Source organism: Acipenser ruthenus, chromosome 27 (assembly GCF_902713425.1).
Source record: "Acipenser ruthenus chromosome 27, fAciRut3.2 maternal haplotype, whole genome shotgun sequence".
NCBI lineage: Eukaryota > Metazoa > Chordata > Actinopteri > Acipenseriformes > Acipenseridae > Acipenser > Acipenser ruthenus.
The window spans coordinates 954,643-971,043 of NC_081215.1; the positions used below are offsets into that span (position 1 = coordinate 954,643).

At 37.8% G+C, this 16,401-nt stretch overlaps 1 protein-coding gene across 1 annotated transcript; it reads left to right on the forward strand.

Annotated features, from left to right (window-relative positions):
* Nucleotides 1–13,455: 13,455 nt before the first annotated feature.
* On the forward strand, nt 13,456–14,599 carry LOC117963735 (transcription factor HES-2-like). The gene is made up of 4 exons (XM_059002623.1): nt 13,456–13,578; nt 13,693–13,788; nt 13,954–14,041; nt 14,211–14,599. The coding sequence occupies exons 1-4, from the start codon at nt 13,492–13,494 to the stop codon at nt 14,543–14,545; spliced, it is 606 nt and encodes a 201-aa protein (XP_058858606.1). The 5' UTR covers nt 13,456–13,491; the 3' UTR covers nt 14,546–14,599.
* Nucleotides 14,600–16,401: the final 1,802 nt, after the last annotated feature.

The window sequence follows — 16,401 nt, forward strand, 5'->3', positions numbered from 1 at the left end:
TCATTATATATTTAAGCATTTATTTGTTATACGTGGCTTGAGTAACCTACTTATTTTCTTTCGATTTTCAGTCTAGTAAATAAACCATCATACAAATTGACAAAAACAATACAAAATGAAGAAGCAATTTGCTAATTCCATATTGCGAACTACGGCATTTTTTTCAATCAGGGTACCGTTATTCTAGACGCGTTCCTAAATTCCTTCAGTCCGGGTTTCCGAGAGCAGCAATGCCTCTACATGCCGTGCAGCTGCGCTCGTTTCTGGCGGCCCATCTGCCTCCTCTGGTGAGTGGCCTGGGTCGCGTGCCGCTCATTACTAACAGTCGAGCGCGCAGCACTGCCAGTCAGGGGCCCAGCAACGCATCAGTTTACAAGCAAATTACTTGTAATTATTATTATTATTATTATTATTATTATTATTATTATTATTATTATTATTATTATTATTAATTAAATACGTTTATGGAGCCGATTATAAATACATTTAAATATTCAGGTATAAAGTCTATAAATACTAAAATGTGTTTATAATCTGTTGCATAATATGTATGCTTGATTCTTCAAGACTTGATTTATTTAAAGTCATTAATAATGCATTTGATTATTGCATCCTCATGTGCGACCCTATGGTTTTTATTAGACCGAAATAAGATGCATTACATGCCACTGTGCAAATGATCTATACAAGTCGCTAAACTATGTATTTAATACAATGATTTAAATAATAATAATAATAACTCACCTTCAAAAAGACAAATATGTTTGTTTTCTATCTACCGTTACCTGCGCGTGGTTTGTGAACTCGTGATTCTGTGTATCTGATGCCTCGGAGAGCTGAGAACTCTGACACGAGAGAGAGAAGCAGGAGAGAGACGAGGGTTCCGGCTGCTCGTTCTGCAAAGAGACTCTTTCTGCTCTTCTCACTTCCATGTCACTGGCTTGCTGACAAAAGTGGGCGGGGACACAGAGCTTGTACGTTTCGCGGATTGGCTGTCAAGTAGAGTTCGTTGCTGTCTGTTACTTGCTGTAAGTTTTTTTTTTTTAAATAAAACATATGAGGGCTTTTTGGAGGTAATGATATATAAATATAATTTTTCATTTATTATTGTTTTATAAATGCTTTGACAACAACGTAGGCACGATCCTTTAATCACTTATTGGTCAATTTGCATGATGATTCTATCAGAAAATAAAACATTTAAAATAAATTAAATACATGAATGCATCGAGCCCTTATTATTTGATAATGTTTAATTTTATCTTTAGTCTTCGGAAGCGTGTGCCGATGAAATCCCTAGTAAAATGATATGTTTCTTGAATTTCTGTAGGCACGTCTTTTATTTGAACACACTTATTGGTTGCTTTCTTTGGCAGCATTTAAACAAATTAAGTGCAATAATTTTAAAACAATTGCGTCATATTTGTGAGTATGAAGAACAATGTTTAGAATATTAGGTCTTCTAAAACCCCTTGATATATATGTGTGTGTGCGTGTGTGTGTTTGGATTTATTTTTAAATGTTCAGAAAGCATTTCAAACAAGTGTCTCGATTGGAACTCGGGAGGAAGCAGTTGGTGTAGGTTGGCTTGTGTTGTTCTCCTGCCTTGCGTATTTATACCGCTCCGGTCACCATGAAGGCTGTGCTTGTAGTAGTTGACTGTATAAATCAAATATAAGTCTGACGATAATGTCAATGCAATCAGCTCCACTCCCTGCTGTCTGTGTATTGTGTTACCCTATATACACAACAAAAGACGAAGCAGTGATGTCCAGGATATGTGTGTCTGTCTGCTTCTGCGAAGGTTAACCACCTAGCGTGCAAACCTTGTGACGCTATAAAATACTCATTTTAATTTAGAAAACATCCCCCCTTTGTTTTGCAGTTCTGTGACCAGATGCAGACTTCATTTAGCTTGGGTTTCGGCTTGGGTAGGATTTTAATGCAGTGTGTGACACAGATTTATTTTTAAAGGTTCAAATCTATACCATGCATTGGATTGTTCATGAATTAGTTTTAATACGAGATGGAGCTATGGATATATATATATATATATATATATATATATATATATATATATATATATATATATATATATATATACACACACACACACACACATTGTTCTTAATATCCTGGTGTTTTTCGATGGCGCTTGGTTGTTAGTTTGGGTGACATTTTTCTTTTTTTAAAGAAGAATACAATTAGGGATTTTTTTTTATTAACATCGGAATCAGAATATTAGAATAACAATATCGCATTTCAACCTCCGGTGAATATTAAATAAGATTATGTTTTGTTACACCGTTTGGGCGATAGCTGTCTAAATCTTCTGAATGTTTTAGTAAATGGTTACACTGCTGTAATAACTAGTGAAGTTTTTTTTTTTTTTTTTTTTTACAAAAGTAAATGTATCTTTGTTTTGAATTTCCCGAGTTAGCTGAAACGCACGATTCCAGCAGGTGTTTGCAAACTGTTCTGCTATTACAACTCGAGCCGCTGCCATCTGGTCATTTGTCTACTTGGCTCGTGCCGTTCTCGTGCCTTGTATTTGCTCAAAGCCACACACACCGAGGAGGCTTCACATAGAGCACGAGGATGCACACGCTCGATTTAAAAGACGCGCCTTTAGCGGCGTTGCTACACAACAGCAGAGACAATGGTTGAAATAACCAAGCGTCCTTTTCCAGTGTAACTAACTAACGCAATACGCGTGTCCTTTAAAACATCTAGAAATCGGGTTCATGTTCCTAATGGGTTGTTGTTATTATTATTATTATTATTATTATTATTATTATTATTATTATTATTATTATTATTATTATTATTATTATTATTAAACGTTTGGCGCGTCATACATGTCCAGCACCAAGGCCAGCAGTGTACAGAACACTTTATTCGCGTGTTTTCTGTTGAATTAAAGCCGTGAGGGGTATTCGTTTGTTACAATATAGACTACACTACCCTTTACTTGCATAGCATTTCAGTACGGCGATAATAGAGAGTAGTAGTATTAGTATTAGTAACAGTAGTAGTAGTTCATTAGTGTTGACATTACGGTAACTTTTATTCTGACGGGTTGCTGATAGTGGTTGGAAATATGTGATTGAAATGAATACAAGCTTTGACTTGTATATTTAATGCAGGTTGCGTTACGGGGTTTCCATGTGTCTTGCTTACAAGGGCGAAGTGTCTACATATTTGTCGGAGGCTAATAGTAGAAACAGTCAAAATGTTTGACTACTGCACCAAACATATATAAAGCAAACATATGAAACACCACTGTGTGAAACAAGGCATATGAAACACCGCTGTGTGAAACAAGGCATATGTTAAGTGCATTTCTGATATGTTGCGATTCATTGTCTTTCGTGCGTAACAGGGGACGCCCTAAAATCTATATATGGTCTACATGTATTATGACTTTCATACATTTCGAATATGTAGGAAATATGACACATCTATATATTATATAAAACATGGAAGACGACATTGTTATAGGCTAATCGGAGGTACAAACGATCGCATCGATTTGTCTTTTTAACGATGTACTTTTAAAATTACACAACTATCACGTATCAATCTTCCAAGCTGTCTGTTATGAGTTTTGTAGCACTAACAGTTTTTTTCCTTTCTTAAACGTCACTTTATTAATACATATTTGAATTCCATATGTGCACTCTAGTTGCATGGTATTAATACTGAAACCAAACACAACACTAAATCTACCCAAAGACTGCCTGGCCTCAAACGGTGTGTGGATTCAGCGCAAACAGTAATAAAGTCAATGCAGATAAATCAGTCTTTCGATCAGAACAGGAGGACATCATCTGGTCTTTTGTGTATCAGGCTCGTGCCGTTCTAGTGCCTTGTATTTGGTCACAGCAGCCTCGAGCCGCACAGAAGGAGGCTTCATATCGGGTGTGTAGCTCACCAGAAACAGCGGGTTGAAAAGACGCACCCTTAGCGACGCTGTGTTGACTGAAGAGAAAAGAAAAGGCTTAAATGCGAAGCAATACGTTATATCCCGAATATCCCCTTCGGTCATGTTTTTTTTTTTTTTTTTTTTTTTTTTTTAATTTTTTTAGACATTTTAAATCAGTTTGTATGAACTATACGGTGTTCGAGACGTTGCCCTGCCAAAACTTTGAGAGAAAAAAAAACAACATATATGTATTATAGTTTAAAAATATATATATGGATAGATAAAACACTTAACATGGTAAAATGATGCACTCATACAACAAACAGACAACAGATGATATTTTGTACAGATACAATGGACAGTAACCTGTTCCTTCTGCTTAAGAGGCCCTCCTAAATATAGCATTTAAGTTATGTGACACAGAAAATGGGGATAACTAAGAATATCGTCAACTGAAACTTACCACAAAGTACCATAATGCGATTCAGATAAAAACTTACAGAGGACAGTACGTTATGAAACTCCAGCCCTTTGTTCGCCATTTTGGCTCCAGCTGCTCTTTAGTTTAAACACGAAGCTGACTCAGTGTTTGAGTCACAATGGCGTCTGTTGCGTTTAGACTCCTCATCGACTCTCTGCATCGTTGATTGGTTCAGATTTCCATCCATCTGCCACTACACTGCTGCTACCCCCACAAATTAAAAAAAAAAAAAAACGAGTCCTTTGTACATGGTGCTTGTTTTCGGTCTGTCGATATATGCGATGACTTGACTGTAGTTTGGGGCTCTTGTGTGTAAAACAGGCGACGCCCTCAAATCCCAAAGATAATTTTGCAAAACATAAAACCTTTGTTTCTAAAGTTACGTGACCAGATGTGCAGCCTGCCTCATTTGGCTTGGGTTTCGGCTTGGGTACGATTTTGTTTTTCGCTAGCTCGATCTAGAGGACTTGATTGGAATAGTTAATATAAATCAGATTCAAGGTGGTATAGGACTATGGATCGCCTATACGCACAACAAACCAACAAAAATAAAGATTATTATTAATTGGGTGTTTCCTTTTTTTTCAAAATCTACTCTCTCCGTTCTCCAAATCTCCTCCACACATTTACACACATAATCATTTTAGATAATCCAAGACCATTTGCAAGAAATACAATCCAGTTCAATCCCAGATGGGGGACACTGATGCTGTACCCTTGAGCAAGGTACTTTACCTAGATTGCTCCAGTAAAAACCCAACTGTATAAATGGGTAATTGTATGTAAAAAATAATGTGTAAAAAATAATGTCATTGTATGTATAAAATAATGTGATATCTTGTAACAATTGTAAGTCGCCCTGGATAAGGGCGTCTGCTAAGAAATAAATACTACTACTAAATAAAAAGACAATCTGGTTTGATTCCTCTAACTTTGTTAAACTGTGTAGTTTTGCAATAAAAAACAGCGACTTACCGAATTCATTTAAAAGTAATAATTTACATGATTAGGGCCATCCCATCTCCAAGAACAACTAACTGCGTATATTCCTATTAGTTCCGCGAGATCGGGAAACGAACAGCTCTTAGCTGTCTCCAAAAAATCGGCTTAAATCAACTCCAGCCGGAGCGGTTGTGCTCCTTGCTTGTGGAACTCTGTTGTGGTTGACATTTGGCAGGTTGAAACATTGGTCTCTCTGAAGTCTAAATTGAAAACATATTTTTTTTTTTTAAATGTGATTTTACATAATTGGTTGTAGCTGGAGTGTATGGTACATACGGGCTCTCTTGTGTTTTGTTTTTAACTTTGTACAGCGCTCTGGGATGCCATGGCGTGAAGGGCGCTCTATACAAATGTGTTGTATTGTATTGAACTCAGGGTTTAGTAAATAAGAAACGAGACAACTGATATCATCTGCTATAACATGAATCGAAATGAATGATGTGTTTACAGGTTATGGTTTTATAAATGATATCACCCAACCACTTATTCTATAGATTAGTGACAGCATCAATAAACCTGCCCTGAAATGAAAGACATTGGGGTGAGAAACCTCGTGGACTTGACTCTCAGAAGGCTTAGAAGAGAACGGAGGAAGTCTAAAGAACCCCTGGGTTATGAAGGAGCTTCTTCGGACATTTCACCCGGTAAAAAACCTCGCCAAACGCATTTAACTGAGATTTATGCCTTCTCACACGGCCACGGTGGCTTTTCTTTTTTTCATTGACACTCCCGCCGTTGTCCGGTTCTGTCAGAACTCCCCTCGCTGCTCATTAACCACCCTTCCTGTCTAGCTGACGGGGCTCTGCAGCATAAAACACCCATCTGGCTGTGAAGCTGCCGGCTCGTGCCGAGCTTGTGTCTACCGCGTGCATGCACGCATTAAGGATTCGTTCATGTTAAAGACCATTGCGTCCCGTGCACCACATAGCAGCCCATTACACACGTGTCGAGTTGTACAGGTTCAAATTTAAAGGCGATGGCGTAAGGTTTCAAACTCCGCCTGTGCTGACGGCCAGCAGCACGGTGTAATACAAGGATGTTTATTACAAAATACCCAGTTATTTATGCAATCGTGCAAAAAGTATAAGAAATTAAGCAAGAGCTATATTCCTTGCAATTTCTAAGAAGACTGGACGACAGCACCAGCCATTGAATATAGGGGAGGCTTCATGGTTCAGTGCTTAAATAAAGGGCTTGCTAACAGGAGGTTCCCAGTTCAATCCCAGCTCAGCCACTGACTCACTGATGAAAGGAGCAGTTGCTTCGGATAAAATGATTTATTCATAATCTAAAAGCTTTGGAAATCGATTAGCTCTCTAAGAAGTATGGGTTTAAGAGCTTGGAACGCTTGCTTTGACAAGTATATTTCAAACAGATTATTGTAACAGCTACCATAATATACGATGTGTCATACAGGTGTAGATATCTGTAGGCGCACGCCCTTATCTGCCTGTTGTACACTGTAAAAAATATGCATTTTTCGTGCATCTAAAGCATATTATCAGACATAAAATAAATACTGATGTGTGTGCTCAAAAAACATCGCACAAGATTTTGTTTAATTTGACTTTTGGTTTCTCAGTGTCAGTCACCTCTGGCAAATTGTTATTTCCTGTCTACTTTTTGAAACATAACACAAGACAATACCACCCATTATACCACTGCCAGATCCATATATCATGCTGGTGTAATTGTCTGTTTTTTTAATTTGATTTTTAATAACAGCTGTCCGACATGTTTTACCTGTTTTTGGAGGCACCGTTTAATAAATGAGTCATTGGAAAAAGCGTGGGCAAATGAAGTATTTACAGATGCACACCCTACATTGAATAGAACAAGGCAAGACACACCACATCACAGATATCACAACTTGTGTCTTTTAATCTGTTGTTATTATTATTATTATTATTATTATTATTATTATTATTATTAATACTAATAATAATAAATGATAAAAAATATATATTTTAGCTTACATCCTGAACACATCTCGCAAGAAAACATGACCTCGATGCACGAAATGGCGCGGCTTTTATTTTTAGGGATATTTTCCTCTTGCTGGGGTTACCGTTCTACGTGTGCTCTGCCGCTGGCGACTTGTAGGTATAAGGTATTAAAAGCATACATCTAAGCAGGAGACTAGCATTTAAAGCTTGGAACCCGTGGCTCGCCCCAATTATTGCTATAGATAGGAAGCTATTCATGATAGCGAGCTGTCCATCTGCTCAACGCTGTCGGCTCGTGCCTGTATACTCGTCTGAAACCATTGTGCAAAATAGACTAGAAAGTATACGTTAAAACCATCAACCATCATTCACAATTGCGCTGACATACGTTATCAAATCGAAATAAGCTTTAGCTAAACTGCATATATAAAAAAGCATACTGTACATATTATACGCAGTTTTTGCAATATTAATCACATAAAATAACTATTAGAGTGTTTTAAATACTATATTTATGTGTGCTTTATTTATTTGTGTACTGCATATAGTCAGGCTAACCTGAAGGTTGGATAGTGATGTTGGAGTGAGCATGAAAAGCCCAGCCCCTTTTATTATATCATGACGTCAGGGAATCCAGAACAACACTCATTTTGTTTACCCTGCTTTGAGCAGATGCGTTCTGTTATTATTATTATTATTATTATTATTATTATTATTATTATTATTATTATTATTATTATTATTATTATTATTATAGCGTTGGTTTTGGCTCGGGATGCTTTGTTTTCAATTACACGCACGTACCTCTTAATGATCTTTGATCAGAAACGTACACCTAAGGAAACTACTGTAAATGGGCTCAATACAGCACAGCCAGATAATAAAACAACTCTCCTAACAACAACGTTATAGCCTTTACTGTATTTTGAAAACATTGCCTATTATCCATAACTATTAATAAATAAAAAATACATTCAATGACCGTCTATAGACTGCAAGTCTTTTTCAATGTCTTTCTTTTAAGACATTAAAAAGGACTTGTGGTGGAAACGTGCGTCTGAATATACTAAGTTTATTTGAACAACATTGTATATTGTTAACAGTGCTTAGTGCATATGACTCATTCTTAGTGAGATGACTCATTCTCATCAGAGCTTAATTTTTTTTTTTTTTTTGACAGTCTTCAGTCGTATATAATAACACCAGTATGTAACAGGTAAGGGTTAGCTTTCCCTTGAACATCGTGACTCTGGTTACACTGCTTATAATAGGGAGCAAGACTGAGCCTGCCTGATGCGTCTTGCTTTGAAATGAGGTGAAGCATACACATTAGCACATGTTGTCACAGAGCATAAAAACTAGGTCTCATAACTGTATGAAGTAGTTCCGTGTCCCTGTTTCTGTAAAGATACAAACAGCAGAGTTCTCCTTTATGAATGGAACCTTTTTGCTTTGATACTGAAGCGCAAACGCTCTGTTTTTCAGTTGTATCGAATTAAATAATGGTTGCAGAACTCTAATACTATATGATTCTGCATTGAACGCGCAGGGAAAAAGTGCAAGGACTGGCACGCTTACCACGATCCTATCAGCTAGTCTAGATTCGGGTTGATACTGCCTGTAGGCAAAGCTGGAATCATCTTCAACTGTTCCTGCATTGCCGACAAACCCCTGTATTCAGGACTTGTATTTGTCAATTAGCTGGTTGTACTGCAATTCATTTTACGGCACTGCAATATGTGTTCCAAAAGCCTGACTTTCTCCCTAAACAAAACAATGATGCCATACTGCCAGTCTCCACTTTGATCTTGACACACCTATGAACTCACAGTGACCTGCTCCCATGCTTGTAATACTGTAGAAAATGTGCTAAGCAAGCATATTGAAATCGGTCTGTATCTGTGATTGTTTCTCCTTCCTTCAGTATGCCATGCAGTTTGGAAGCTGGCGTTAAATGTTGCAATTCCTTTTCACTTTATTGTCTAGGTTTGGTGTTCTCTGGTGTATCAAACGACAAGTGAAACACTACCGTGGTTACTCTCACTCCGGATTGCACGCCCGGTTTCAAGTGAAACCACAGACTCACCCGAGAGCGCATATATTTTCCGTGCAGTTCCTCACCTGGCTTGCGATGGACTCGTGTCCTTCCTGCTCAAATGGGATACAACAAATGGGATGCATTAACGGGAGGGTTCAAAACAAAAACGGTAACACTTTACACTACTCGAATTACTGTGTATTTACAGAGCAGTTAGCCAGTGCATGTGCACTGACACATCATTACAGTGTTACTATGCATAATCACAATGCACTTGATGTGTACATCTTTTCGCACTATGTAACCCTAACCGTAAACCTAACCCGAACCCAAACCATGTACTTAAATTATATCGTGAAATTATATCCACCAAATTGATAGTAGATTTATCGAACGTTTTGTTCTCACCAGGCTCTTGCAAAGTCGAGTTGTTACTGTCGTGGAGCAGAATTAAATAACTGACAAAAGCGCGAAAATCAGATTTCTGATCCCGATGTTTCTGTGAGTTAAAAAAAAAAGAAGACAATCTATGAAACAATTACAAAAGAAAGATAAAACTGGCTGTACTGTCTTCCTATTCAGTAATTTCAAACGTGTTGCTTCGATTCTGATTCCAGTGGCATGTGGTTCAACCTAGCTCGTGCTTGACTCGTGCCACGTTTCTCGGTACAGTTTAAACAACGAGCTGTTGAGTAAAACACATTAAAAAACAACAAAAACATCGATACATAAAGGAATATATTCTCGTTGTCTATTTGAAGTTAGGGAGCTGCACAGAAGCATTTAATCACTCACTCCCTTGTGTTACCTCATGTCAATCTCTAGCGACCGTTTATGCAACAATGGTAACAGCTAAACATGATACAACATACACATTTTAAAATAAACTAAACAGACGACAATTCAGTTCTTTTAAAAGCGACTTACCGCGTGTCGAGGATTTCACGGTGGAAATGGATAATACGCGACTGCAGAAATGTTCGCTGGAAACTCTGGTCCGGCAGTCATTTCTGCTTCAATTACTCGGGGCAGGGCGAGACCCATCTGCTCAGGGAGATACTGGCTCGTGCCGGGCTCATGCCGTTTGTATAATGAATGTAAAAGTCTAGGAATAAAAACCTTGAAGCCTGTAACCTCAAAACAAAACACAGAAGTACAACTAGCATTATTCTTGATAATAATAATAATAATAATAATAATAATAATAATAATAATAATAATAATAATAATAATAATAATAATAATAATTCTGATGATTCAGTCTTAACCCGAATCACACTAATATTGCATGCAATACCAACTTTACTTGTCGTTTAATAAAATGCGTATTGGTATACATTTGAAGAAACATAATCTACACATTTGCAACCCTTTTTGAACTGCATTTAAGAAAAAAAAAACAATAGACTCCTCTCCTCTTCACCACCACCTCGCGCATTTCTTTAGATATCTCTGTCGTTTAAAATGTATAGGCGATAGGGTGTGTCTGTTTTATTTGCTTAAAATGTTTTTCCTTGATTTTTTTAAATACTTGATGTATTTCTTAGCTTTTAAAAACATATATAGGCTTTACTTAACAGCAGGAAATGGTTGGAAAATCTGAGCTTTCTATACCTACCCAGAATGATGTTTCTCATTCACCGTGGTCGTGTCTTACTCTGCATCCCATCCCATCCCCCATCCCTAATTGCTAGACTTTCTAGTTCCCTCAGAAAACAAATCCCAAATTTTATTTTTGTAACAAATGGTCCCCTGTCTGTGCAGATTGCCAGATGGGGTACCCAAGCCGATTTTGTTTGAAAGACAATGGGAATTCTAACCGAAATCTTGACATGAAATTGCAGGGACAACACTTTCCGAACTCCAGTGTGTCTACCCGGAGAGCGCGCGGCTGCTAATTGAAATTCCCAGAGGGAATCTGAGGCGCGTGCCGTTTGCTTGGCATCAATTTCAATCCTTTGATAGCTTCCCCAGAGGCAGCTGCTGTTCCTGTAGTTAGCCTGCCATTGTGGATCGCGCTAAACTACCAGAACTAGCATGTCTCCTTCCACAGTAATACAAACTAGTAATGAACCAATACGTAGATGCAACATACATTTTAAAAAGTTGCATGAAGTCTATTTAACCGAAGATCTAAAACTGCTTTAGTGCAACATGCAAATAACAAATGTATTTGTATAAATGTATATCTTGATGCACCCAACGATTATTATTATTATTATTATTATTATTATTATTATTATTATTATTATTATTATTATTATTATTATTATTATTATTATTAATAGTTTAGTGAATGCCCAAAGCTAAACTACAGATGACATACAAGGACGCCTATATTTTAACAGCAGGTGTTTTGAGTATAGTAGCGTTCATTTTTAGCTTGGGAAGCCGCGGAAAGGGACACAGATTTCCAGCAATCAACCTTGAAAATAACCATTTCACAGCGTGCACAGACGTAAGATTGCAGATGCGCAAATACAGATTAAAAACATGAACGCTGGATCTGGATTTCTTATCCCATAATCAAGCTAGGACGCGCTAATATAAGAAGACTTTTCAGACGTATTAATTAAAACCTTGGATTGTACACACACGAATTAGAACACGTATATTGAACTCCTGGCATTAGTTATTAGTTTTAAGCCATAGGGCATACGCAATAGCGCGTATGATGATTTGAGGGGTACAGATGGGGTACTGACGCCAATACTGTTTAAAAACAATGTAATCCAAACTGAAATTTAAATGAAAAAGAAGAAAATGGAATTGGGGGAAAAAAATACTTGAACCCCACTGGTCGACAGAATACCATAGAGCTGAAGGGGGGCCATCTGGTGCTGGTGGCGCGTGCCTGACGCGTGAGTCTCAATGCTGCTGTGTCAGTGCGCCTGCTGAGCAGAATCGACATCGAATATTTCAAATGATACAATCCCAAGTATAATAATATAGCAATAGCAATATTGACATGGATATTACAGGCTAGACTCTTCTGGTTTTTGTTAAATATTTGTATAGATTAAAAAAAAGAAGCTGTTCATGAAGAATTGGAAACGTTTACAATTGGATAACTGAAATGCATTTTGGAGATACATGCTCGTCACACTTGCAGGTTACTATTCACATTTAGATACTAGATATATATTCTTTTTAGAACACACCAATTATAGACTGAAATGCAAGCTCAGGCAAATCTACCCATTTCTGCCCCTATCAGCACAGCCCCTCCCCCATCCTACCCGTTTCCACAGGTGAACAGTCTCCCATGCAGATTTCTACAGGACACAACAACGTATTGTTGATTCACATACTGAGGCAGATGTGTCTGTCCACATAGCGTGGCTTGGGAAGCTGTTTTATAATTTAAACAGATTTGCCTTAGTGTTCTTTTTACAGAATGAAAGCCCCTTCCCCCTCTCTCGCTTCTCCATCCCCCGACCCCCCCATAGTGTTTTTTATACTGCAAAGCCAACTTAACCTTAGAAAACAACAACTACAATATATAACGCTTGAGAATCATGTCTTCATTTTTCCTATGTTTTACTGAAAACTTTTTCTTGCCCTCAAATAATATGTTTTGAAGGTTATTTTCACCTAAAGTCTACACCCTTTTCCGTTTATAAAAGATTTGCTAAATTGTGCATCCTTCATAAGGCGTATGTATGTTTTTTTAATATGTAAAATGCATGTACTTGACACACACATACATTCATATTGAGAGTGAAGGATTGTTGGTTCTTTCTTGTTCCTATGGTGTTGGTTAATAGTCACCCTCTGAAATGCTTATCCTAATGTTAACAGGATTTGCTAAAAAAATATATGTAGATGCCATTTCATCTGTGTGCATGTTGTTTTTTATTGGAATACCAGTGGTGGAAGTACGCAAGCGGCCCCGCGAGACAGATGGTTATCTTAATAGATTCAATGCGTGCTGGATGTTCTCCCAACGGGACAGGATTCGGCGTCAAGATTATTGCACAATAGTTAGTGGGCAGGGCCATGCCGCCCTGCTTCTGCATAAATACCGCATCTTGAGGCTGAGGAGAATCACTCGAGCTCCGACACTCCAAGAGAGAGCATCACCAAGCAACGTGAAATCATGTCTCCCAACATTGCTTCTGAAACTGTCGAGTACTCTCCAAGAATGACCGTTGCAAAAAGAAAAGAAGCTAGTGAACTGAGAAAGGTAACAATCGGAAAAAAATGCTTGTTACGTGCATATTGCTGTTTCTTTCTAAAAAGAAGTGTGGCTTTGTGTATCGCTGCAAGATATTAATTTTTTTGTATTATTTTATTTCAGACTCTCAAGCCTTTGATGGAGAAACGCAGACGCGCTCGCATCAATGAAAGTCTCAACCAGTTGAAAACACTGATCCTTCCTCTGATTGGCAAAGATGTAAGCATCTTCTATAATTTCAATACAAAACTGAATAAAACCATCAAAATAAAACGTAAATCAAACAAATATGTATATAGTTGAATTATTATTATTATTATTATTTGCAAGCTTCTGGATTTTTGCTAAATTGCTCATTTTTTTCCCTTTGCTTCTCCCATGCAGAATTCCCGATATTCCAAACTGGAAAAGGCTGACATTTTGGAAATGACAGTTCGGTTCCTAAAAGATATTCCCAGCACCCCTGTTCAAAGTGAGTATCTTTGTTTAAGCATTGTTTTTAGACAAGACTAGCGTAAGATGAAGAAATCGCATAGACCTATAATCCTGCATAATAAAGACTTGAACTAGCACCGTTTAAACATAAGAATAAATATTATAATATGAAACAAACTAACCCCTTTCTTTTTTTTCTATCTTAGATGCAGCTGATAGCTTCAGAGAAGGATACAAAGCCTGTCTTCAACACGTATCCAGTATACTGCCCAACACCAATCTGTTGGACAAAGAAACGTCACAGCGTGTAAACGAATACATCCAGAGTTCTATGGCATCGCCTGCAGACACCCCGAGCTGCCAGAACTGCAGTGGGCAAAGCCCCCTCGCCAGACCTCAGAGGAGTGAAAGCGTGGTGTGCCTGAACCCAACCGCAAGAGGCTTGAGGACAGAGACCACTTCAAACCTCAACGGTCACCCCATCAACCGAGTCCAGCCGGTGCCACAGCCCCACGACGTCCGCATGTGGAGACCTTGGTAGAAAACAAAAAGGACTGAACATCTGTAAAATATATACATATGTAAAAAAAAATAATTGTAAATAAGAATCGCGCCGTGGAGATTAACTGTTTTTATTATTAATGTGACGTTTTTAAATGCTGTTCTGAAGTCGTTTTCGGGTTTCAGTTTAATACATATGTGTATGCTGGCTATTGTAACTTTTTTGACCGTTGGAAATGTAAAATTCGTGGTCAGAATTCAAACCGAGTATGCTGGAAGAAAGGTCTGATGGATTCGTATATTCTGTGAATGTGTAATATTTAGTCCTCCTGGGGTTAAATGAATGTGGTGTTGTGTGAACACACACCTTTGTAAAACCCAACGGGTTATTTGACGTGTATGACTCGCACAGTTGTCTTGAAATGAGCTGGGTCTGTGCAAACTAAAGCAATAATATAACAAGGCACTTTTGTAAATTGTACCTGCGCTGTATCGTTTTTATTCAAAGGGAATTTATTTCATGGGAATCCAAAGCTTGAAATAATATGGATGTAAAATCTCAAACGCGTGGAAATAATATTAATAATAATAAATGATAACGTTTATAAAAAAGTCTCCATCATTTCTTTCATAGTTTGTGTATCATAAATGAGGTTTTATGATTTATGTTTGTACTATATGTTACCGTTTTAAACAGTGGGCGTCACATATTCCATATTCATAAAGGGTTTAAATTAAGCATTTTAGAAATAGCGAAAACAAGTCTAGTTGACATTACTTAGTAACCCTTATTATCGGCCTTGGTTTGTTTAATAATAGAAGGCTATATGGTACCTAAAATAATCTGAATAATACTTTTAAAACGTTGGCCAACACAAATCAAGATCATTAAGCAATAGATGCTTCATTAAAAACATCTACATGCAATCAACCAAAGCCAGGGGTGTTAAAATGCTGTACTAAAATCACTGACGACTTGCACTGGCTTAGAAAATGTAGGCTAGCATATATAAACAGTCTATACGTTTATATATGGTGCTGTGGTTAGCAGTGCGACCACAACATACACGTACCCTTGAAAATGACAGGCACATGGGTTTGTTTTAAACATAAACCACGCGCTAATGACAAAAAGACCAAACAGGACCTACAGGGAGAGATGATGAACGGCTTTCCCACGCCAGCTTGTCTTTCCCCAGACAAACTGCTAACACGCAGCGCATGCAACAGGATCCACGCTAGTAAAAGCTAATCCAAAGCAATTCAAATAAACATCTTAATTTGTTTATAAGATGTTCCCTGAGATTCGTCTTTCCTTCTTAATAAGGCTATACAAATCCCTTATAATAACAAAGTCGGTCACACAATAATCTAATCATATATATCCATATATTTTAAAAGTGTTACAGACCTGAGAAATAAAACGGCACGAACAAAACAGCCCATAATAAGCACATGCTCTTACTGCATGCATTAGCTCTCTAAAAAAAATAACAGTTTGGGGCTTCAGTAGTTAACGACTAGTATGTTTTACTGCTTCCTAACTGTCACCCGGCATCTCGTACTTGACTGCAAACACACACCTGTGCGTGGAGTATGTGGGAACCTCTGTCCTTGGGAGCGGATGGACGTTGAGCAGCACAGTAATTATGTGGGTTTACTTTCCAAGTCCTGACAGCTGCAAACCCACTCCCACGTTCCATTCTGACACGGTGTGTTTAACCCTCTAAAGTACAAGGGGCATGTGTGTCCTGCACATATCAAATGATGCAAACTTTCTTATTTTTGCAATGAGGTGCACGGAACAGGTTTTAAATTGTACTGACAAGTTGGATCTGGAGATGCAAATTGCCAGTTTCCTCCTCGTGATAGAGTCACTCTCTTTAAGAAGAAACC

Excerpts from the sequence above, each read along its gene's own strand:
- LOC117963735 (XM_059002623.1), top strand. The coding sequence starts at position 13,492 with ATGTCTCCCAACATTGCTTCTGAAACTGTCGAGTACTCTCCAAGAATG. Across the intron at positions 13,789-13,953 it reads TTCCTCTGATTGGCAAAGAT|AATTCCCGATATTCCAAACT; the intron begins GTAAGCATCTTC and ends TCTCCCATGCAG. Across the intron at positions 14,042-14,210 it reads TCCCAGCACCCCTGTTCAAA|ATGCAGCTGATAGCTTCAGA; the intron begins GTGAGTATCTTT and ends TTTCTATCTTAG.